The 24,746-nt window shown below is 33.9% G+C and overlaps 1 protein-coding gene across 5 annotated transcripts in view; it reads right to left on the reverse strand.

Annotated features, from left to right (window-relative positions):
• Nucleotides 1-24,746, reverse strand: part of FANCL (FA complementation group L) — a 79,088-nt gene that overhangs the window by 51,812 nt on the left and 2,530 nt on the right. For 3 of the 5 annotated variants that reach the window (XR_004443943.1, XM_033239117.1, XM_033239116.1), the window contains exons 2-5: nucleotides 17,966-18,024; nucleotides 15,684-15,744; nucleotides 12,567-12,623; nucleotides 7,779-7,879 (exon numbers count right to left, since the gene is read on the reverse strand). Coding sequence is in view for 4 of the 5 variants with exons in the window: in XM_033239117.1 (XP_033095008.1) it covers nucleotides 7,779-7,879; nucleotides 12,567-12,623; nucleotides 15,684-15,744; nucleotides 17,966-18,024 (278 nt within the window). In the remaining variant the exon portion in view is untranslated. The remainder of the gene's footprint in view (nucleotides 1-7,778; nucleotides 7,880-12,566; nucleotides 12,624-15,683; nucleotides 15,745-17,965; nucleotides 18,025-24,746) is intronic. The other 2 variants (XM_033239118.1, XM_033239119.1) reach the window with 2 other exon arrangements.

Here is a 24,746-nt window from a genome sequence, read left to right on the forward strand (position 1 = left end):
GCCTACCAGTGACACAAAATCTCAGTGAATACCCCAGGATCTCTGTGGGAACTCTTGAAAGGCGCTCCTAAAAGCAAGGCAAACAAAATGTAGATAGAGCTTTGTCAAAAATGAACCCCAGACTCTAATTGAGAGGTCTTGTAGAGACACAAAGGTTAGAGTTTAGTATCTACCAAGGGGAAAATCCCAATGAATATACCTGGTTCTTGTTTAGAAGCTCTGAAGAGTTATAGCTTGGGACAGGAAGGGCAGCAATCAGAGGTAGCCTGACCTCTATGAAAACTACAACCCACCGTGAACCCACTTGGGCCCTTTGCCAATCTGTTCCCACTCTATCTTCCCAGGAAGAGAAAAGCTAAACCCTGTATAGAAGAAAGTAATATCATCTGGGGCCTCTAAACTATTTTATGTGCAATATCCAACAGTCAACATAGCACTACATAGGACTGACGTCTGAATGGCCAAGGGCAAATGCTGAAGAACAGCCAGCAGGGGCAATGAGAAAAGGTGCACTAACTAGAAAGGCTGCAAATTAAGCCAGTTTCCTCATTTATCTCCTTTCACCAGTTTATTTTGAAAGAAAGAATAGTTACCTTATTGGGCAGAGACAAGATTTAAGATTTTGACATTTTTTGTTATAGAAAATTTCAAATTTGTATTGAATCAGTTATGCAAATAAAGAAAAGTAGAGAAAAATCCTTTAGTTTTCAAAAAGTATTAGGGATGCCAAAATATAAGATCATATGACAATAAACCATGCACAAAAAAACGAAAATAGAACTCACATTGTCCATCTTCCCATTCACACACAGGTACTTTCATACCCTGACCTCTGATCTCACCTACAACTGGGATGTACCTAGAGAGATACAGGGTAGTTCTCCCTACTGTCCAGGTTGGAATCCAAGTACGGGGATAAAGGGGGTGAGAAGAGGCTCTCTTCTCTACCCTCCTTAATGATTTCTGACCGCCCCCCATCCTTCTTCCCATTTCCTTTGAGGTTATTTTATTACAGCTTTTTAAATATTTTTAAAAATTATTAACAGAACCAAAGACAAAAACCACAAGATTATCTCAATAGATGCAGAAAAGGCCTTTGACAAAATTCAACAGCCCTTCATGCTAAAAACGCTCAATAAATTCGGTATTGATGGAACGTATCTCAAAATAATAAGAGCTATTTATGACAAACCCACAGCCAATATCATACTGAATGGGCAAAAACTGGAAAAATTCCCTTTGAAAACCGGCACAAGACAGGGATGCCCTCTCTCACCACTTCTATTCAACATAGTCTTGGAAGTTCTGGCTAGGGCAATCAGGCAAGAGAAAGAAATCAAGGGTATTCAGTTAGGAAAAGTGGAAGTCAAATTGTCCCCCATTGCAGATGACATGATTGTATATTTAGAAAACCCCATCATCTCAGCCCAAAATCTCCTTAAGCTGATAAGCAACTTCAGCAAAGTCTCAGGATACAAAATCAATGTGCAAAAATCACAAGCATTCTTATACACCAGTGACAGACAGAGAGCCAAATCATGAATGAACTTCCATTCACAATTGCTTCAAAGAGAATAAAATACCTAGGAATCCAACTTACAAGGGATGTAAAGGACCTCTTCAAGGAGAACTACAAACCACTGCTCAGTGAAATAAAAGAGGACACAAACAAATGGAAGAACATACCATGCTCATGGATAGGAAGAATCAATATTGTGAAAATGGCCATACTGCCCAAGGTAATTTATAGATCCAATGCCATCCCCATCAAGCTACCAATGACTTTCTTCACAGAATTGGAAAAAACTGTTTTGAAGTTCATATGGAACCAAAAAAGAGCCCGCATTGCCAAGACAGTCCTAAGTCAGAAGAACAAAGCTGGAGGGATCACACTACCTGACTTCAAACTATACTACAAGGCTACAGTAACCAAAACAGCATGGTACTGGTACCAAAACAGAGATATAGACCAATGGAACAGAACAGAATCCTCAGAAATAATACCACACATCTACAGCCATCTGATCTTTGACAAACCTGACAAAAACAAGAAATGGGGAAAGGATTCCCTATTTAATAAATGGTGCTGGGAAAACTGGCTAGCCATAAGTAGAAAGCTGAAACTGGATCCTTTCCTTACTCCTTATACGAAAATTAATTCAAGATGGATTAGAGACTTAAATGTTAGACCTAATACCATAACAACCCTAGAAGAAAACCTAGGTAATACCATTCAGGATATAGGCCTGGGCAAGGACTTCATGTCTAAAACACCAAAAGCAACGGCAACCAAAGCCAAAATTGACAAATGGGATCTAATTAAACTAAAGAGCTTCTGCACAGCAAAAGAAACTACCATCAGAGTGAACAGGCAACCTACAGAATGGGAGAAAATGTTTGCAATCTACTCATCTGACAAAGGGCTAATATCCAGAACCTACAAAGAACTCAAACAAATTTACAAGAAAAAAACAAACAAACCCATCAAAAAGTGGGCAAAGGATATGAACAGACACTTCTCAAAAGAAGACAATCGTACAGCCAACAGACACAGGAAAAAATGCTCATCATCACTCGCCATGAGAGAAATGCAAATCAAAACCACAATGAGATACCATCTCACACCAGTTAGAATGGCAATCATTAAAAAATCAGGAAACAACAGGTGCTGGAGAGGATGTGGAGAAATAGGAACACTTTTACACTGTTGGTGGGATTGTAAACTAGTTCAACCATTGTGGAAAACAGTATGGTGATACCTCAAGGATCCAGAACTAGAAATACCATAGGACCCAGCCATCCCATTACTGGGTATATACCCAAAGGATTGTAAATCATGCTGTTATAAAGACACATGCACACGTATGTTTATTGCGGCACTATTCACAATAGCAAAGACTTGGAATCAACCCAAATGTCCATCAGTGACAGACTGGATTAAGAAAATGTGGCACATATACACCATGGAATACTATGCAGCCATAAAAAAGGATGAGTTTGTGTCCTTTGTAGGGACATGGATGCAGCTGGAAACCATCATTCTCAGCAAACTATCGCAAGAACAGAAAACCAAACACCGCATGTTCTCACTCATAGGTGGGAACTGAACAATGAGATCACTTGGACTTGGGAAGGGGAACATCACACACCGGAGCCTATCATGGGGAGGGGGGAGGGAGGAGGGATGGCATTGAGAGTTATACCTGATGTAAATGACGAGTTGATGGGTGCTGACGAGTTGATGGGTGCAGCACACCAACACGGCACAAGTATACATATGTAACAAATCCGCATGTTGTGCACATGTACCCTAGAACTTAAAGTATAAAAAAAAAAATTTATTTCACCTTTGGCAGCAGAGGGGAATAAGGAATTGCAGACTCTGTAGGACTGAAATAAAGAGAAACAAAAACAACAAAAAGGGATCCAGAAGATAGGACTTAGGAAAAAACTACACACACACACACACACACACACACACACACACATATATTTGGCTAAAACAACAGAAACTTATTCTCTCATCAAGATGTCAGCAAAGATGTGCTCCCTCTGGAGGCTCTAGGAGAGAATCTATTCCTTGCCTCTTCAAGTTTCTGGTGGCTGCCAGAAAGAAAAATATTTTAAAACTATGAAAGAAAATAGAGAAAAAGATGAAGAATTTCAACAAAGCATTAAAATCTGTTTTAAAAGATGCAAACGGTAAAGAGTAGTTTTAAAATATGTAATTAATTAGCTTGTGAAGTTATAACAAAGTAGACATTAAGACAATAATATTTCTAGAGAAGAAAAGAAACATGTCCTAATAATAAAAGGGAAAACCCACAAGGAAGATAGAGCAATTATAAATCTGTATGCACCCAATAACATGACTGTAAACAGACATAAAGCAAATTTTGGGGAACAAAAACAATTCCAAAAATTCACAATCATATTGGGAAAATTTAACACAGCTCTCTCCAGAGATCTTAGGACAAGCAGACAAAAAACCAAATACATCATTAAACATACAGGATATCTGACACACATAATAAATGTGAGGAATGAATAAAAGTAAAGCACTATACCCAACAAGAGATTACATACTCTTTTTGAGTGGAAACAGAACACATACGAAAATTGACAAGATGCTGGGTGATAAAGCAAGCCTCAGGAAACTTCAAAATATTGAGATAATTAAAAGGATGATTTCTGATAAAAGCAGACTTAAACTGGAACTCAATAACTCAAAAATCTCCAGTTGTTTGAAAATTAAGAGATATACTAAATAAGCCAAAAGAAATCACAATGAAGATTAACATTTTTAACTGACAGTAATAAAAATGTAACATCAAAACTTACGGAATCTAGCTAAGATTGCTTACAAATTTACAGCCTTAAATTAATATATAACAAAAGATAAATTGGAAAAAAAAATCAATGACCTACATATCCATCTCAAGAAATTACAAAGGAAGCAAAACTAAAAAAATAAATAAATAAATTCTTAATAAGCAGATATTAATGATAAAAAACATACAATAGAGAAAATTAACAACGTTAAAAGGTGGGTCTTTGAAAAAACAAAAAATTCATATGGCTCTTGCAAAACTGATTAAGAAAAATTAAAAAGGCACAAAAAACTCATCTGGAAAGAAAAAAGCAGCATCACTATAGATCCTAAAATCATTTTTTAAAATGAATGCAGGATGAAACGGAGAACATGACAAAACAATCTGTGTTACAAATACAGGAAAGAAGTACATTGAAGAGGGTGGAGGAAATGGTTCTAACCTAAGTAACTGTGAAAATGAGTGAAGCCTTTAAAAGCAAAAAACAAAAAAAAATCTATAAAAATAAGCATTGCATAGTTGATAAAGTTGTTATCCATGGGGGTACAGATTAATAATTCTGATAGTGCTCTCCATGTATACTGCAACTGAACAAGTAAGTAAATGGGTAACAGATAATGGGAGCTTGGTTTCTCCCTGTTGGAATATGGGATTTCAGATATACCAAGTGAGTGGGCTAGAAAACTACATATGGTAATGGACTGGAGTTGCAGACATCAGTATAAAATCATGTTTACCTTAATAGAGACACAAATGGTTATATACAAAAACATTCACAGATATGTACACACGAGTTAGTATAAACACATTTTTTTTCCATTTTTCAGCTAAGAAGGTCTAGAAACAACAACATACCAATAGCAACAAGCACCCATAGTGCCTACATCCTGGTTTCTAATGTCACTCACTAATAAAAGCAACCAGGACTCCTTGGAAAAGTAGTTGATTCTAGGACAAGGGCAGGAAATATACAAAATTTCTTTCAGTGCCAGAAAGTAAGGAAATGCTCAAAAATATAAATACATCCACAATGATGGGGCCTGTCAAAAGCACACAGGAGCCAACTGAAAGAGTTCTCAATGGCCAAAGCTAGAACAAATTGAACAAGAAAGTAAAACAGTATTAGATTATAACCCAAAGTATAAAATAAATATCCATGAGTCCATAGTATTTCAAATAAATGACTGAAAAAATAAATGAGAGAGAACAAAATCTGAGCAGAAAAATTCCAAATCTATTAAATACTCTGCCCAAAAGGAGGTATGAGTGTAACTGCCCACTCCTTACGTGTGGGCTACACATAGTGACTTCCAGAGAGTACAGTATAGCGAGAGGGAAAAAAACAGTAACGTTACAGTGCAGAAACCTGACAAATACTACCTCAACCAGGTAATCAAGATCAAAATCAACAGTGATGAGTCACATAGATAACATGTACCCTTGATATGAAGAGAAGAATCACAGGAGAACAAAAGTCAGGATAAGATTAGCATACAGAAATATAAATACTATATCCAGCATGGCTCTAAAAAGTATGTCAAAAATTTGACTCTAACTTCCTAGAGGCCAAGTCAAAGAGAACATAGTCAATTACACAGTTCACATTATTCTTTAAGTGGCAGGTTGGATAGTCAGGCAAAGCATGACTTTTCTAGCATCTGAAACAGAATAAAACTTCTTTAATGGCTTCTCATAAAGATAGTGCTATATCATAAAATGGAAGACATCCAAAATTAAAATTCCTACTGCATTTCTTAGGGCTATTTCATACAACATCCTTTAACCCAAGTCAGTGGCATCCTCAAGAGCAACTATACAAGAGAGCAAAAGAAAGTAGTTAGGTTCTAAGATCGATGGGTAAAATTGAGAAAATATATAAAATAAGATTAGAGACTTTAAGCAGTCCATCTACAGTGAAACACTATTACGTGCAATCAGGATTTTAGTAAGGTTTTAAGTTGAAATGTGAGGCTGTAATTTTTATCAAGACCAGTATTTAAATAACTTGGCTCAAGTACAGATCGTACACACTTTGACTCTTAATCAGGGAGGTGGTAAGATAAAGAAGTATTCATAAAAAATTAAGTCTACATAAATAAAGTCACGACTGAAGGAATGGCTAACCTATCTCTGCACGTAAGTGCACCAAAAGAGGTATGGCCCACTCAGTCAAATTTTAGTGGTTAAAACAAAAGGGAAAATATTGATCTATACATAAGAAGAGGAACTTTCTAAATAAAAGCCTTTTAAGGAATATAAAGGAAAGTAGAAGGCAAAGGCAAATAAAATAATTCTTCTTTCTCTAATAATCACATATTTAATGGCAATTTTAGACTATTTACATGGGAATAACTTGGAACTCTAAAATATGTTTAAGTCTTTAGTTTTTCTTTAGTTATCAGTAATGGTATAAAACATATTAAAGGACATATATTCTGCACTTAGGATACGTTCCTTGTTCTCTTTCGAATGGCGATTTGACTTTCTGGATTTTTACGTTAGTTATCAAAAGGCCAATTCATTGAAAATAGCTTAGAAACAGATGAATAATAAGATGTTTAAACATAATAAGAAAAACTTAGTGGTGAACAATTGCACATTCTTTTCACATTGTACCTAAGTTAGCCCTTGATTTATCTTAGTAACAGAGCAATCTAAATGGAAATAATAAATGAATACTAAAATACTATTGATACTGGTTAAGAAGTGATAAGAACTAAATTGACATATCTTTACTGCTGCTTTAGCTCAAAGTAGAAAGGTTATAATACACCTAATAATAAATGCAATGTTTCAAAGTATCCACACTAAGAAGGAAGCTAAATTCAGAAACTGAATAGCAAGCAAATCATCACATACTTTTTCCAGGTGGTATGTGGATTAAGTTTTAACAATCTTCTTACATGTCTACTGAACTTAGGTTTCTTTATGCATCAGTTTTTCTAAAAAAAATCTTTTTTTTCAAAGAAAGCTAGATGATTCTTCCAAACCCTAGTTGCTAAAATTTACTACTCAAATTACAAAAGCACTTATAATGTTATATATGTAAATTCAGACATGCCAAATTGTATATTAACCAAAATAACTACAATTATTTCAAAAATACTGCAATTTTTCCAGCCTCTTTCATGTGTCCAAGCACTACTCTTCAAATATGGAAAATTTATAATACAGTTGTATGTTCAGTGAAAGTATCTATTACGGTAACATCTTACTGTGTACATAAAAATGTCATTTTCTCCAAATTATATTTAGCATTTTACTTTGTAAGTCAATTTTTTATGATGATATTCCTCTCTTTAATTCACAGCAATAATAAGGATCAAATACTATAGTTACAATGAAACACTTTGACTAAAATCAGGTATAAATTGCTAAAACTAGAAATATATTCAGTTAAAATGTATAAAACAAAGGCATTTAAAATATATTTTAAAACAGACATACTTATCCCAACCAAGAGTTCCTATCTCTTCAATAAGGCTTGAGTAGAACTGGGGAGGAGGAGGTGGTGCATATAGCTCTTGTCTATTCTTTAAGGCGACTTCCTGTTTAAAAGAAGAAAATCTGAATTGGCTGTGGAATGCAAGACAATGAACTGTTAATACCTGATTGCAAAACATAATTTCATTATCTTCTTAGTGCCCAACAAAAGTATCCATTGTTTTACAGAAAATCTGGCTGACTCATTCCCCTGCTCATGAAAAAGAAACAAGAAAAAGTTAAAGGACTGCACTGAAGGTCATGCAAAATGTCAATTTTTATGCCATGAAAAGAACTTATGATTTTAATATTTTCCTAGACTATTATGCCTACTGGAGATTAAAAAAAAAAAAAAAACTTTTTATTACGTTGATCCTCAAGGCTTCACTATCTCTCTACTCCCATGAATATGATGTTTGATATATACGTTTTTTAAAAAGTACCTCTAAATAAAGGCCTGAACTCTAAGTACATTACCTAAACTGACATATTTGTACACCATTATGAACCACATCTTAACAAACAAAAACCCCTCATTATCAGAACAAATATCTACATGCTAATTTCTTTCACTGACTTACACTCTGTACTATTCTTCAACCAGGTAAGTTGGAGTACTATGCCACCCATCTGTCTAGATTACAGTCCCGTTCCTTGCTAGGCCTATCTATGATGGCTTTACAATGCTTATGTTCTCCCAACCAAAACTAAATTCTTTTACAAGATATATAAAAACATCACTAGAATTGCTGAAGCTAAAATTACCAATTATTTTGAAGTTACTAACCTAGACAAACAGCTTATTTGGAAAGTAAAAATAAATGTATCTATAAATTACTTAGATGTTCATATGGTCTGAACTATTAAACAGTATTACAAAAAGTAAGTAAATAAATAATTAAATAAATAAATAAGCCATAATAAATAACGGAAGTAGATAGGGACAAGTTGAAAATTATAAACACTTCTGACAAATACAATCCTAAAAAAAAGGTTGCAATTTTTATTCTTTTAAGTATATGTTTAATCTTATTTTTTAAGTATATATTAATTTTTTTAACAAGGATAGGATACTATTAAATTGAGATCATATTAAAAAGAATAGATACTACAAAACAGCACTTCAAAATCAAAACTATTAACTGGAACTACTTCAATTTAGTTCTGAATCTGCTTTATGATGAAAAAAAAAACTGTGAAAGCAGATCCATATAGCTGAGAATATCAATATGGATTTAATTAGAGGGTAAGCTCCTAGAAGACAAGGTATATGCTGCCTTTTTTATAATATAAATGCTTAATGTTGCCTAAAAATAGACTGATGGGCCACCAAAATAAATTCGTATTTAGGTTGTACACCAACCTAATACTATGAAGACTGTGCTCTACTAGTTATTAAATAAAATGCATTAATATAGTATAGTACTTACTTCTTTCAAAATTTGTTTTTATTCTGAAATATTAATTATTGCTAGCCACAAAAATTGAAGGTAAAAATAAACCTGGATAATAGTAAAAACATTTTTCAATCCCAGGTTTATGACATTTATACACTCTACCTTCTGAGTCAGACAGGTTACTCCTACTCTAGAACCATAACAGGTAAAAAGGCAAAAGCAGAGAAGTAACACACTCTTCACAGAAAAGAGGGAAAGGTACATAGCAGAAAGGCTTCACAAACAGAAGTTTTAAATCCTGACTTTAACAATTCCTATTTTGAGGCCTTAGGGTTCAGTGGCTCAGCTCCAACAGAGAAATAAAATAACCTACCACATAGGATTATTTTAAAATATAGGTAATTGTTCACTTATTAAATATATACTGAACTCCCACTATATGCAGTTATTACTAGGCAACTCCATGGAAGATTTACAACATTTCCTGAAAAAGTTCAATAACTACTGACTTCATGTGAGCATCACTCTCAACATATTTATTGGTGATTAGAGTATAGGAGCCCTATTACTAACAATACAGCCTAACAGTACACTAATAATTCTTATATTTTTAGGTATACTATCTTAAATGAGCAATAAAATCACCAACTTTGTCCGTAATTTCTGAAGAAAGCTAAAACACAGGATTTCATTTTTATTTAGAAATGGAATAAATGTACTAAACAGATACTGTAAATCAGAGATCTCAAAATTTTATTTTAGTTTTAAACTAGTAAATGTTTGTTCAAAATTAAATGGCCAAGAGAGCTGTGACTTACAATGTATAAAGTTATTTTTGATAAGAAGAGTTTAATGGGACATGATACCTATACTTTTACTCTGGTTCCCTTAGTCTCTCCTTGTATTTGTATTGTTTATTAAAATTATAATAAAAAGATAAGTGTTTCAAACTTTTCTCCAATGTCAAGGAGATGTAAACCAAACATGCTTCACTTGTTCACTTTACGTTTTTAGGGTTATTACATTAAGCCCTTTGATGTAATTTGTAATCAATTTTTGATAACCCTTATTAATTAGGATTTATAAACTCATAAATCAAAATTCAAACTTTAGAAATTAATTTTAAACAATTATTCTAATCTCACACATTTAATCAAAGTCCTACCTTAAAAGGTTCTTACTAGCATTGAGAAAGGACTCAAGAAAAAAATCTAGCAACTAAGTTATCAATATGTAGTAGTTGCTGCTAAGAACAAAATGGTCTCAACAAGAATTACAAAGAAATATCAAAACTTTCCATTGTTAGCAATATTAGTATTAAAATTTTTATATAAACTAACATAAACATGTAGACAGGAAAAGCATAAGTGAAATATAACAAGTAGAACATAACCAAAAACTATACTACAATGATGTTAACATTAGAAAACAGCATTTTCAGAGCAAAAGTGATATAAGCAAAGAAGTAAAAACCCTATAATGCCCATTTGAATTGTAAATATCAATACAAACTCATAATTACATTCTTTCCAAAAAGCATTTTTTCCTAGCTTTGTCCACTGAAAAAAACCTAGAAGTAACTAACAGCAATGAACACTCAAGTTTCCAGATTGAGGCATCCAAATACTATTTCCTACAAAGAAATCATGATTCTTTGGAGAAATGGCTGATTGCAGTTATGGGATAAAATGAGTACATGAGCCTGGGGCAACTGGTATCAGAAGGCAAAGAAGCTTGGGTTATATTAAAATAACTCAGGAGCCAACATGAAGGAGCTTGTACTGACCAAAAAATGGGACAATTTAAGCATCAAAAAGAAAATGACTATGATAAATAAAAATTAACTAAATATATAAAAATCTATGAGTTCATAAAGATACTTAAAAAAAAAAATCACTTGAGATCTCTGTGACAGTTGCTAGGCACCAACTCATTATTCTAAAAATTGGTTTCTGTTTTAAAAAGAAAAGAAACAAGCACTTATCCAGTCTCTCCGTTATGGGCTGTACCTCAAATTAACCAAACAACTGATGAGAAGTTCTCTACAGAAGATTTTCAACTAAGAAATGCAGATGATGGAATTCTTTAAATTACCATTTGTAAATCCTAATGAAACATTAGATATAGGCAATGATTATTATTAGAGGCTAAAATCATCAGGTGATAGGCTGATGGGGAACTTTATATTGAATGGATCTAAACATATCGATCAATCTTAAACTTATTAAAAGAGGAACCAAGGAATCATCAGACATCACGTGAATCATCATGTAATATAATAAATACAGAGCACCAAGTAATCTCGTAAGAACAAATGAATCCGAATCTGCTGAAGCCTCTAGATCTAAATGCCAGATTACAAAGAAAGTAGAGTATGTCAAAAGATAAACCAGGCCAAATCCAGAATGTAGAAGATTTTACAGGACACCTAATTTGTTTTATTCAACAAATACATGGCATGAATAAAAAGGGTGAGGTAAAGAGGAGATGCTGTTATACATAAGTACCTTGTAAGTTTTACATAAGGCTTAAGAGACATATTAATTAAATATAATGTGTGGACCTTGTTTGCATACTAATACAAACAAAGCAGCTGTAAGAAATTATTAGCTTTGTTGAGGTTATAACAGTATATTTAAAAACAGATAAAAAGCACTTAGCTGTTAAAGAGATACACACTGACGTATTTACGGAGGGATACATACAATGTCCAGAATTACCTTTAAAATACTACAGTGTCTTTCTTCTAAAAAAGTAGAAGAGGAACTAAGACTGGCAAAATGTTAAAATTTGGTCAGGCCCAGCAGTATTTACTATAATCTTCCCTCTTCTTTTGTTTATGTTGAAAACTTGGGTAATAAAATGAACTTGGGTTTTAAGAAAATGTCTACAGGATAAACTCAACAATCAAGTATTTTATGCAACTCTGATTAAACAGTATATATGTAACAGTACACATAAAGTGAAGCCTAATACATTTTTTCAGATATCTGTAGCTATAGACAAAATTATTTATATATCATATTATATCTTTAAGCAGGACTACCTAATCTCCTCTTAGATGTTAAACTCCCTGCTGACAGGCCAGGAGTGCATTTTATGTCTTCACCACCTGCCCAACACTAGTGTCAAAAATACCTAGTTTATGATACAATCAAAGTGGTTCCTTCACAAAGTTACATCCCTCATGCAGTTCAAGAAATTCATCACCTATATTTATGTACACAGTAAAAGAAAACATTAAATGACTGGGAGTTAAGAAGACAAATTCTAATAATGTCAGTTTTTAAAGGAGTTACAGAAAAGAAATAAAGACTTCCAGTACGGTAACAGCGTCGGAAAAAAAAATTCTTACCAAAAGCATCTTCAACTCCATCATAAAGCTCATTAGATCAGGAGAGTGCTGCATCCTCTAGATCAAAACATTTCCAATTAATTTCATTTGCACAATAAATATTCCATCCACTAAAACTGTAATAAAATGTAGGCCCAAGTGAAGTGAAAAAAAGATTAGCTATATCTATATCTGAAAAGTATAAGAAGTATTGGTCATCAACCTTACTACTCCTACCAATTTCATTTTGAAAGAGTAATTAATGTCCTCAAATCTACTTTGTTGAGATATATTAAACTGTGTTAGAATGTCACTTAAAACCTCACACTACTCAGTTTCTTGAGCACTGTATACTACTGAATCTCTTGTCCCCCTTGCAGGGCATGTGATGGGAGTGTGGCTTGCTTCTTCAGTGCCCTGTTGCTCAAACCTCTAGGGGAACACACAGACAGGCAGGCTGTGGGGCTCCAACTCCACAGCAGTGTCTAGGCGTGAATGTTTACAGCTACTTAAACCCCAGTGGGTGTGTGTTACAGGTGCTCTTTTAGTTTAGCCATCCATCGGCAGCTTGTGTTAGCCAGCTCAATTAGACCCCTGCCTTATTGCAAGGACAGAGAACTTTCTGTATCCCAGGGTTCCTGCCTTGATGTACTGGAAGAACTGGATCACATGTGGGCTTGGAGAATGACTGCAAGATTTTATTGAGTGGAAGTAGCTCTCAGCAGATGTGGGAGTCAGAAGGGAAATGGTTTTCCCCTGGAATCGGGCTGCTCAGTGGCCTGGGCTCTCCTACAACCACCCTGGCCAAACTCCACGTCATTCTGCTGGTGAATGGCCTGCCAGCCTGCTGGAGCCTGTCGGTGTGCTCTTGACATGCTCTCGATGTCCTCTCAATGTCTGGACACTTGTGTGTTCCTCCACTGATATATTTCTCTCGACGTCCAGCTGCTTGTGTGTGTGTGCCTGCTAGGGTCTCGGGTTTTTATAGGCACAAGATGGGGGTATGGCAGGCCATGGTGGTCTTGGGAAATGCAACATTTGAGCATGAAGGCAGGGGTGCCTGTCCTCACCTAGGTCCATGGGCACAGGCCCGAGGGTGGAGCCCTCACCAGGGACCCATCCTTCTCTACCCAGCACTTCTCTGCCACCCTTCTGTATCACTACCATGTCTATAAATCTAGCAACCTAATCATAACTTTTTTTAAAGAAGAAGAGAAAGAGGAGGAGGAGGAGGAAGAGAAAAAAAAAGAGAAAGAAGAGGTATAGAAGTGATGTGAGTGGGAAGAGTATAAAATATAAAAATCAGGCAACTCTATATAATTTTTAAAATCTAGTTAGAGCAATAAATTAACAACTATTAATTAACAATACGGTCTTTTTTTATTTTTCCCTTGACCTTAAAGACTACCTACAATTGTGATTTTTGTCCTCTCACAACTAATCCGTATTAGTCAAAACGGAGACAGTCATTCATTAAAGTAAAACCTGTTATAATAAAATGGCAAAAAGGAAATAATCTCTAAAGTAGAATAAATATTTAAGAGTTATGATTCCATTTCCTAAAAATCCTTCATTCTTAAAATAACTACAGAAAAACATATTCTCAAGTTTTACACTGTTTTCAACAATACATGAACACATTATGATTCACATCTTAACTCAGCTTTGAGTGGGTCTATGTAGAGCAAATTCTTGACTATCCCTTCTTCTACATTGTATTTCCCCCCTCCTTAGTTTATTACAGATGATCAATAAATGACAGGGTCTGGAAAGGTCTGGAAACTAAAGCCCAGAGGCCAAATCCAGCTCAATACTGTTTTTGTAAACAAAGTTTTATTGGCATGTAGCCATACCCATTCACTTACCTCTTATCGATGGTTGCTATAAGGGCAGAGTTGAGTAGTTGCAACAGAGATCTTACGGCCTACTAAGTCGGAAAAATTTATTATCTGGTTCTTTACAGAAAAAGTCTGTTGACTCCCTGGCCCATATTTACTAAAATTAAACATGATACAAGAAAAGAATAGTAATATTCACTGGGACTGTAAAATAAAAAGAAGACTTAAACTAACACTGGGTTCTACCTAACCAATCAGAGGGCAAGGAAGAATAAATAATTGGGATTTTTTTTCTAGGAATCCTCTTGATAACTTGCTGGCGAAAAACAGAGTAATAGATCTTAATATTAGACTACATAAACCATTTTTTCCCATGCTATCTCAATATGTCAGTAGATGCATTTCTTAAAGTTTAGTGTACAATATAAAAAGTAAAGGGGATGGAGACAGGGATAGAAAGAAAACAGACAAATAATTTGAACATATCCTTAAAAAACTTCTGTAATTATATTGCCAGGATGACAACCTTCATTCTATAAATCATATAGTTTATTTCCTATACTTCTTTGCAGCTTTAATGCTTTACGGGAAAGTGACTGTGACTGTCAGTTATCAGAGATAATAACCTGCCTTTAAGACACAGAAATACAGAAAATCAGGAAAAAAAAAACACATAAACGCATAAAGCATCAAAAGAAATGCAATTCTAAAAACTATTTTCCTAAAAGAAGAATTGTAGTATTATGTCATTATTTTGCTTCAGTAACTGACTTTTTTTCTACTCTTTAAAGGAATTTTCAGGTAGAGGAACCTAAACATTAAGAATAAAGAAATTAATCCTGCCTATTAACACACTAAGCAACCTTTATCTCCCCTCATTATGCAAGTACACATGATCCTAAATTATTTCTACTACATCTTTTCCGTTGCTAATCTAGGACTAAAATCCCATTTTTGCCACAGATATCCCACAGCTCTAAATGGGTGTGATTTTTTTTTTCCCTATCACCACCATTCAGTCTCAGAAGAAAAATCACTCAAGTAGTGATGGATATGGATAAGGGTGAATTCATTTGAAGAACCCAAAGTCTCAAGGATGGAAATTGGTTTCAACACAAAGGCTACCTGGAGATCTCCTGAGGACACTGAGATTTAAAAATACACAGAGATGAAACCTACAAAACTCAACAACTATTAAACCAGTTTGTTACAACATTCTACAAAGTAGGTATTTGAAGAACAATAAATTTAGTAATTTCTTATCTTCACTTAAAACATACACCTTCTAAAAACGACTTACCTGTTGTACTATTTGATGGTATCCATTAAGTATTGTTCTCAGCTGCCAACTACATAATAATCTAAAATTTTAATGAGACAAAATGGTTTGTTCATTGTTCAGAATTAAAAGGAAAAACGTATTTGTATGCTAATACAAATATGCATGTACATACAAAAGAAGGACAAATATAATTTTGACAAGTTAATAAAATTTTTACCATTGATACTGTTCAAAGTCTTGTCTTCAAACTGTCGGTACTAATTTTATTCCAAAATATAAATAACTGTAATCAGTAAATGACAGGCAAACAGTACATCCTGTTTTTTAACTTTAACACATCCCAAGCGAAGTTTTCCACCAAAGTAGATTCTTTTCCAAGATAGGTTAAATAAAACCAACAGTTTTGATAACAATGTATCACCCAATATAATGTATCAAACATGTATTTGAAAAAGCATGTGTAGCAATATTACCTTCAAATTCCTGATTAATATAACTAAAAGGATATATTTTGTTTTTATTTTTTATTTTTTAGAGACAGGGTCCCGCTCTGTCAGTCAGGCTGGCTGAAGTGCAGTAGAACAGCTCACTGCAACCTGAACTCCTGGGTTCAAGAAACCCTCCCGCCTCAGCCTCTCAAGTAGCTGGGACTACAGACACCCACCACCAAGCCCGGATACAAAGATACATACTTTTAATTAATCGTATAAGAAGTGATAAGTTAATGTTCATCCACTTACTGGCTAACCTCTGCTGTGCTCCTGATACTATTAAGTAACTCTTCTAAGGAATTACTTTTACTTACCGGTAAGTAGGAAGCCTCTCTGAGTTTTCCCCAACATGGCCTTTTCAAACCAGCACAACTCTCTCCATTCTTGAGTCTTCAAACCCCCATACCCATCCCTATCTCCTCTCTTAGTGGCAGAGTAGTTCATTCAAATGTCCATTGGTAACCCCTGCAGGAGATGTGCTTTCTCTCCCTTGCTATCAACTTGGTGACTTCAATTAATTATCCCTGTATTGTGGTATCCTTAATTTATGTTCTGCTACTTTTTTCTACTTAATGAACTAACTTGTTCAAATACATGTATCTTTAAAGAACACTGTAACTCTTCCTTGAATGCATACCATTCTCTAACACCTCTTTTTCTTCAAAATACTTTACACTTTCCTCCCACTCATCCAGTCCAAAATCCAACACAAATGGCTTCTGCCACCACACAAAACTTACTTGCATCTAACCTATCTCTCTATAGTCTTCAGCAATGCTAACCATGCCTTGCTTAAGCCTTCTTTATTTGGCTTGAAAGACTCTGCTGTCCAAATTTTCCTCTTTTCTGGTCAATCCTTAGTCTCCTTCTAAGTTCCTCTTTAGTGACCAGTCCTTTAAATGTTGGTATGCCCCAAGGTCTTGTCACGTCACTGGCTTTCTCTTCTACGCCCCCCACCAAAACTCCCCCCCAGACACAGCACCAAAAAGCCTATTCATAATCAAGGTCCCAAATCCTTCATCTGTTGTAACTTCCACATACATCTGAACGCCAGGTCTCACACTCTAGTTCCACACCACCACATTACTACCTACTAAATAGCTCCTCTTGACATTTCATACCCAGTATGACTTAAAACAATCTCTCTTCTACTTTTCCATCTGTGACTTCTTCTCTAGCTTAGTGATCTGAGCCAGGAATTTGAAAAGCATCCTCTATTCCTTTTTCCCTCTTACCTACACTTCTAGTGGTCACAAAATCCTCTCAGTTCTACTCACAAATATCTCTGGATTCCTTTTCCTCCATTCTTCTTCAGAAATATTTAGAGGAAGAATTGAGATTTGGGGTGGTACCTAAATTTTCAGTCTCATATCCTGACTAGTTGTATCTACCAACACCCAATGTTGGTGCCTAATTTATTCCAGGACTGAACTGATGTGAGTCTTCCCATATAATGAATATACATATTAATAATATCAGTCAAAAGTTGGAAAAAATGTTGTCTAATCCTTTTGTACTCTCCCTTTATATACTTGTTCAGTATTTGTTTGTGAAGTATACACAGTTGCTGTTTACTGCTTTAAATTAAAAAAAAAAAATGAGAGAACTAATGTTTAAAAGCACTTTAGTAACAGGTAAATATTTACAAATGCCACATTGGTTTGGAAAAATCAGAGATGTTTCTTTTGGAGCAAATGACTAATAAGCATTTTAGGCAAAACTCTAGTCACTAGAATCAATTTATACGAAATGTACTGCCTGTCCCACCAAAATGCAAAAACGCACGTTTATAACTAAACACCGCATCACCTTGCATTCTTCAGTTGTAAATCTTCAGGCAACACTACTCTAAGGTGGAAGTCTCTTCCCTGTGGAAAATATTGAAAAGGATCACTCAAATTTTTATCTTTCACTTAATGCTAAGAGAAGTTAAACAGAATCACATAGAAAAGACAATGCTTCCTTTATTTTCTAAAAGGTATCAACTTTATCCACATCTTTATACTTGTTAAAATATATGCAACAGAATATTGCATTTGAGGGAAAATAACTCAAAACTGTCTTATGGAAGCTTTGTAGTTACTGGGAAATCAAAACACTCAGATAAGACTTTCTTTTTAAAGAGAAAGTCACTCATAAATACAAGAAATAATACAAAATTATTAATACAGGCCCATAGAAGATATTTCAGTGTTATTTCTTAGGAAATAAGTTTATGAAAAAAAAAAAGAAATTCCTTCAAACTGCTTTAAAATGGAAGAAAAACATTACAATATAAAATAAGGATATATAACATAATATAGTCTTCATGTTTACACCTTAGTTTCTAAATTTTAATAAAATGAAAATATATTTAGTTACACAATCTATATAGACATAAGTGAAATACTTTCATAAATCAGAGTATATTTAATTCTCCCATTAGTGGGCCTCTAATTTTTCCGAAATCCTTAACATATTAACTATGTATCTGAACAAACAGAATTTTACTCAAGAGTCTAAGAAAGACCTCTGAGACATTTATTCCATTTTACTTTCTTGGAAAAGTGAACGGGTAAGTAGTTTAAACTTTGTAACTTAAAATAGGACAATACACATGAAATTTGAGCAAAAATATCAGAAAAAGACAAACAGAAATGTAATCTTTTACTCCAACAGAATAAAATGAAAAAGAGTAATAAAATTCTCAAAAAACAATTACCATGAAGAATTTTAGCACAGTCTCCCTCAAAGCAGTTTCAAAAACAGAGGAACACAATTAAATGTACCCCATAACCTTTACTTTCATGGTAATATTACAGTTCTGACTTTCATTACATTTAAATGTCCTTTAAAAAAAATGAAACAAAATGTACTACTGACCTTTTCAAAAGGTCAAGTAACAATAATTCACTATTTCATTAAAGCACTAAAAGTTATTATGTAGTAACTTTAACCTAACGTTATAGATATCCCACACATAGGTGTAAGAACAATTTGGAATTTACAATTTACATGAAAAATAGAAGAACTATTCTACCATAGAAATCCGTGCTGTTATCTGAAAGAATAAAATTCCAAAGTCCCTTACTTGCAAAGCCCAGTCATTTTAAAAGGTCAAATAACATGTCACATGCCACAATACTTTCCTGATTCAAGAGAATGTCCAAAATTAGCCTTTTAGTTAAAGCATCTAGAAATATTAATTGTTCTCAAAAGACAGATTTTCCAGGCTTTCAGGGAACAGAAATACTAACAGTTGCCTAAACCTCCATCTCCCCACACATCATCCAGAAAAGCTACATTAATTAACATATTAAGAATAAATAAAACCACAAATATCCCATGTTTTCAGCCAAAATACAGGGTACACTATAAACCTCAAATTACCTATAGGAAGAAACATATAAAGCACTTTCCAACAGAACCTACTCTAGGACTCCCACAGCAACTCTTTTTAGACCGCTAGGAAGGTCAGGAAAAAAAAAATGCATGGGAGAGAGACTGGGAGGAACGAACAAGTGTAAAAAATAATAATAATAATAACAAGTTCTGGCAAATCAGAAACACTGACCTACAAAGAGAAGACTTAATGTGAACACAAAAGTCAAGGAGGCAGTCCTGGGAAAGAATGCTTTAGCAGTAGAAGATAGGAGAAAAGCTAGGTAGAGACACCTTTTGGAAACTGCGTATTAGGAGGTAAAAGAACAGTAGGAAACTTAGGCTCTTATATGAGTAAATAAAAAAACAACTCCTTCCCACCCAGCACTCGCCAACATTTCATCCATTAAATAAATTGCACTTTGCTTCCCCAACAGAAGAGGGTATTCTTAAACTAGGAATTTTATAAACTATTGCAAACAGCCAGAATGTCCATGAATACAAAGATACTGTCTTCATCAATGCAAAGCTACTATGAGACAAAGAAAGAAAAAGAGATTCACAACATTTCAGGTGATAACAGATCCCATGCAAACAAAACCCAGAAACCATAAACAAATTATAATAATAAATGAAATAAATGAGCATTTGTATCAGACATTTTAAAACGAAAATGATAAATTATATTTTAAAAAATGAAAAGGAAGAAATGAATGAGCTGAATAAACTGGGATGAAAATAAAGAAAAAGACAAAATTATGTGAAAGTGAAGGAATAAATTCTTTAAAAGTCCAAGGAAGAACAAAATTAAATACAAATGTCATAAAGGGCAAACAAAAAGCAAGAAAATTACCAAATGGGAAAATGAGAAAAAAAACTAAAGACCATCAGAGAAAAGGAGTTGAAGTTGAAAACAGACCCAAAAAAGTCCAGACTACATATAATTGGATATCTTGTAAAGAAAAATAAAATAGTAGAAAAAAATATTTAAAAATATAATCCAAGTACACTTCCTGGAGATCCACATACCAAAATGGTAAGTGGCCACATGATAAAAGTGACTCACAATGATCAACTCTAAGATATATCTAAATTAACAGACTTTCAAAATAAGAAAAAAGTCCAAAGTCTCTAAGTAAAAGATCGAATATATAGGAAACAGAATATAATTGGAAACAGACTTCTTAAAGCAAATTAAAAAATGAAGCAAGAATGAAATAGAAAATGTTAAGAAACTGAAGAGAACTGCTTCTAGCCATTATGGAGTAAAGGGAGCAGGATTTATCTTCCCTCCTTATTTAAAAATGGGACAAAACATATGAAACAATGATTTTCAGATATTAAATAGACAGTGATCCTTGAAAGAAGGGAAACAAATGTAAAAATGCCTAAAATTATCTGTCTATGATGGGAGTATTTTCAGGCTGCAAGATAGGGATGGACAAACAAATAAGAGAATAATATTTTCCCTGATTTGAGAAGAAACAGGTGATCAAGGGGATGCCAACAATTGTACAATTCACAAGGTATAGTACCAAGCAGGAGGGAAATGCATGGAGAGTAGAGAAAAACACAGAGAAACTCCAGCGAATTTCAGAGGATTCCTTACAAGGAGTCTTCATCAAGGAGTCTTCAGCTGAGTACTGCTTGCTCCATGGATATGAGGAAAACACCCAAAGGTGGGAACGTACAGGAACAGAGTCTGCAAAATAATCTCTAAGCTCATACAAGGCTGGGTATAGCCATGTTCCAACCAGCCAGAGTGGAAACTTTGTAATATAAGAGCCATTAAATAGAGTGCTCAGAAGGTGTTGCTTCACTGAGCTTAATTACCTTAGAATAAAGTCTGCTCTGGGTCTACCTAGCAATGCTTAAAAGCTTAAAGCTTAAAATTACTTGGAAAGATCAAACTGTTTCCAAGTAATTTAACTGTAGCTCACAACAAATCTCAAGAATACTTACAGAATAAAAATATCTAGCATGCAACAGGTAGAATTCATTATGTCTAGCATCCAATCAAGATATACCAAGCACATACATTTCCTGCAAAGAAGCAAGGCAATACCCACAAAGAGAAAAATCAAGAGAAACAGACCTAAAAATGGCAGAGATAATAAACCTGATCTTAAAAATTAAAACAATTGTATTTCATACGTTCAAGAAGGTAAAGGAAAACAAGAGTACTAAATAGAGACAGGAAAAATTGAAAGAAAGACTCCCTCAAAAAACACAATGTTTGAGTTTTTTTTATATATAGTATCAACAGCAGATTCCACCTTACAAAAGAAGGTATCAGTATACCTGAAGATATATCCCAAATAAAGAGAAAGACACTAAGGGGAAAAAAAGTGAACAGACCATGAGTGAGTTGTGAAAACTCAAAGTGACCTAAATGCACATATTTGGAGTCCCCAACACAGACGACAGAAAAGGAGGAACAAAAAAAAAAAAAAAAAAAAGACTAGAAAAGAAAGAAAAAATAACAGCAGATGTTTTTCCAAATTAAATGAAAATATATACTCACAGATCCAAGAAGCTCCATAGACCTTATGGAGGAAAAACATGAAAAAAGCTACACCAAGGTACAACATACATCAAAGTGACTGAAACCAATGACAAAAAGAAAAATCTTAAAAGCAGCCAGAGGAAAAAAATATTCTATTTACATAGGAACAAAGAAAAGAGCAGAGATTTCTCATAGAAAACAGTGCAAGACAGTAAAGTAACATCTTTACAGTATCAAGAGACAAAATTGTATAGCTGATAACCAATAGTGCATAAAAAATGGAATCCTAATACTATTTTAAGGCAGATCATGATAGATTTAATATGTGTATTACAAACCCTTTAAGCAACTAGTTAAAAAACAAAAAACAAACACACAGCCAATAAAATGGCAAAGGAGATAAAACAGAATTATAAAAAAGAATTCCAATAACACAAAATACAGAAAAATAGGAAAAAAATTAAAAATATGTAAGACAAACAGAAAACACACAGCAAGAGTAGATTTAAATCCAACCATATGAATAACCACGTTAAATGTAAATAGTCTAAATACCCCCAAGTAAAAGGCAGTGACTATCATATTGCATAACAAAGCAAAGCACAGAAGAAACACACTTCAAATATTAAAACACAAATAAGTTTAAAACAAAGAAGATAAACTATGGTAACATCAATCAAAAGAAAGATGGAATCTGTATGTTAATATTGGAAAATACAGATTTCAGAGAAAACATTATTACTAAAGATAAGAAAGGTCATTTCATAATCCTAAAGGAGTCAATTCATCAAGAGTGCTTAATGGTTCTAAAAGTTTATGCACCTAATAACAGAACTTCAAAATATATGAAGCAAAACTGATAGAAATTAAATAGAAATTGAAAAATCTACAATGATTGTTAGAGATTTCAACATCCCCTCTCACTAACTGATAGAAAAAGCAGACAAAAAAAGTCAGTGAGCATAGTGCTACCCAGTGAGGGCCTGGGTAGCACTCTGAAACAATTTGACCTAACTGGCATTTATATAATTCTCTACCCAATAGCAACAGAATATTCATTCTTTAGAGTACACACAGTATATTCATCAAGATAGACTATATTTTGGTCATAAAATTAAGGCTCAATAAGTATTTTAAAAATTCAAATCATACAAGTTATATTCTGTGACCAAAATGAAATTATAAATCAATAACAAAAAGATATCTTGAAAATCCTCAATATTGAGAAAGACAATCATATTTCTCAGTGAGCCACAGATCAAAGAAGAAATTAAACGGCATTTGGAACTGAATAAAAACAAAACTATAGCACACCAAAATTTGTGTGACACAGTTAAACCAGTATTCAAAGGAAAATTTAAAGCACTGAATATCTGTACTACAACAAAAAAGAAAGATCAATTAACTTCCATCTGAAGAAATTAGGAAACTTAAGATCAAAAAACTATCCAGATAGAAACATAAAAATAATTTTTAAAAAAATCAACGAAATTAAAGGCAGGTTCTTTAAAGAAATCAGTAAAATTTTCAAACCTCTATCTAGACGTATCGGGGGAAAAAAGGGAGACATAAATTACCTATATCATATGACGATGAAAGGTATTTTTAACTTATATCCCTAAATTATTTGACACTCCTGCCTCTAGGAGTTGGTGCCTAATTTCCCTTCTTTTGAACACAGACTAAGAAACTTGCGTCTAAAACAATAAAGCAGAAGTAAATATGTGTGACTTCAGAGGCTAAGGGATTAAAGACAATGTGTATCTTTATTTATCTCTCTGCTGTATCACACACTCAGGGGAAGCTAGCTGCCATGTTATAACAGCCAAGCAACACTATAAAGATCCATGTAGTGAAGAACTAAGGCCTCCCGTTAAGAGCAGTAGCAAACTGAGGCCTCATGGCTAATAGCTACGTGAATGAGCAATCTTGGAAGCAAATCCTTCACCTCTAGCTTGACCAGCTTGCAGCCCAGGACAGCTCTGAATGCAGACCAACACAAATTCGTGAACTTCTTAAAACATTATGGGATTTTTTGTGATTTTTTTTTAGCTTATCAGCTATCATTAATGTATTTTATGTGTGCCCAAGACAATTCTTCTTCTTCCAATATGACCCAGGGAAGCCAAAAGATTGGACACCCTGTTTTAGATCATCAAAGTCTTGGCAAGTATCTTGATTGCAAAATCATGAGAGATTTTGATCAAGAACTACCATCCAAGTTGTTCTCAAATTTCAAATCCACAGAAATGGTGAGACAATAATTGTTTTTGTTTTAAGCCACTAAGGTTTGAAGTAAATAGCAGCAAAAGACAACCAACATAGACAGCATCATTACAGACCCTAAAGACATTAAAAGGATAATAAGCAACTATTATAAATAACTTTAAGCCAATAAAATCAGAAACCTAGATGAAACTAACAAATTCATTGAAAGACACAAACTACCAAAGCTCACTCAAAGGAAAGAGAAAATCTGATAATAGAGACAACACCTAAACCTGATTATATATTAGGTCACAGGAAAAAATACCAGTAACTTCCACGGAGACTTTGTTTTTATAAACAATACTGTCTAATTTATAATACAAGAAAAATTAGAAATCAGCAACAAAACTAAAAACCAAAAAGGACCTTCCACGAGAAAATTTTTAAAACCTATTAAGGTGCATAGTAAATTAACATCATATAGCTTCTAAGAAAGGTGGTGACAAGACTACATGT

The sequence above is a fragment of the Trachypithecus francoisi genome, unplaced genomic scaffold (assembly GCF_009764315.1).
Source record: "Trachypithecus francoisi isolate TF-2019V2 unplaced genomic scaffold, Tfra_2.0 Lachesis_group17, whole genome shotgun sequence".
NCBI classification, from domain to species: Eukaryota; Metazoa; Chordata; class Mammalia; order Primates; family Cercopithecidae; genus Trachypithecus; species Trachypithecus francoisi.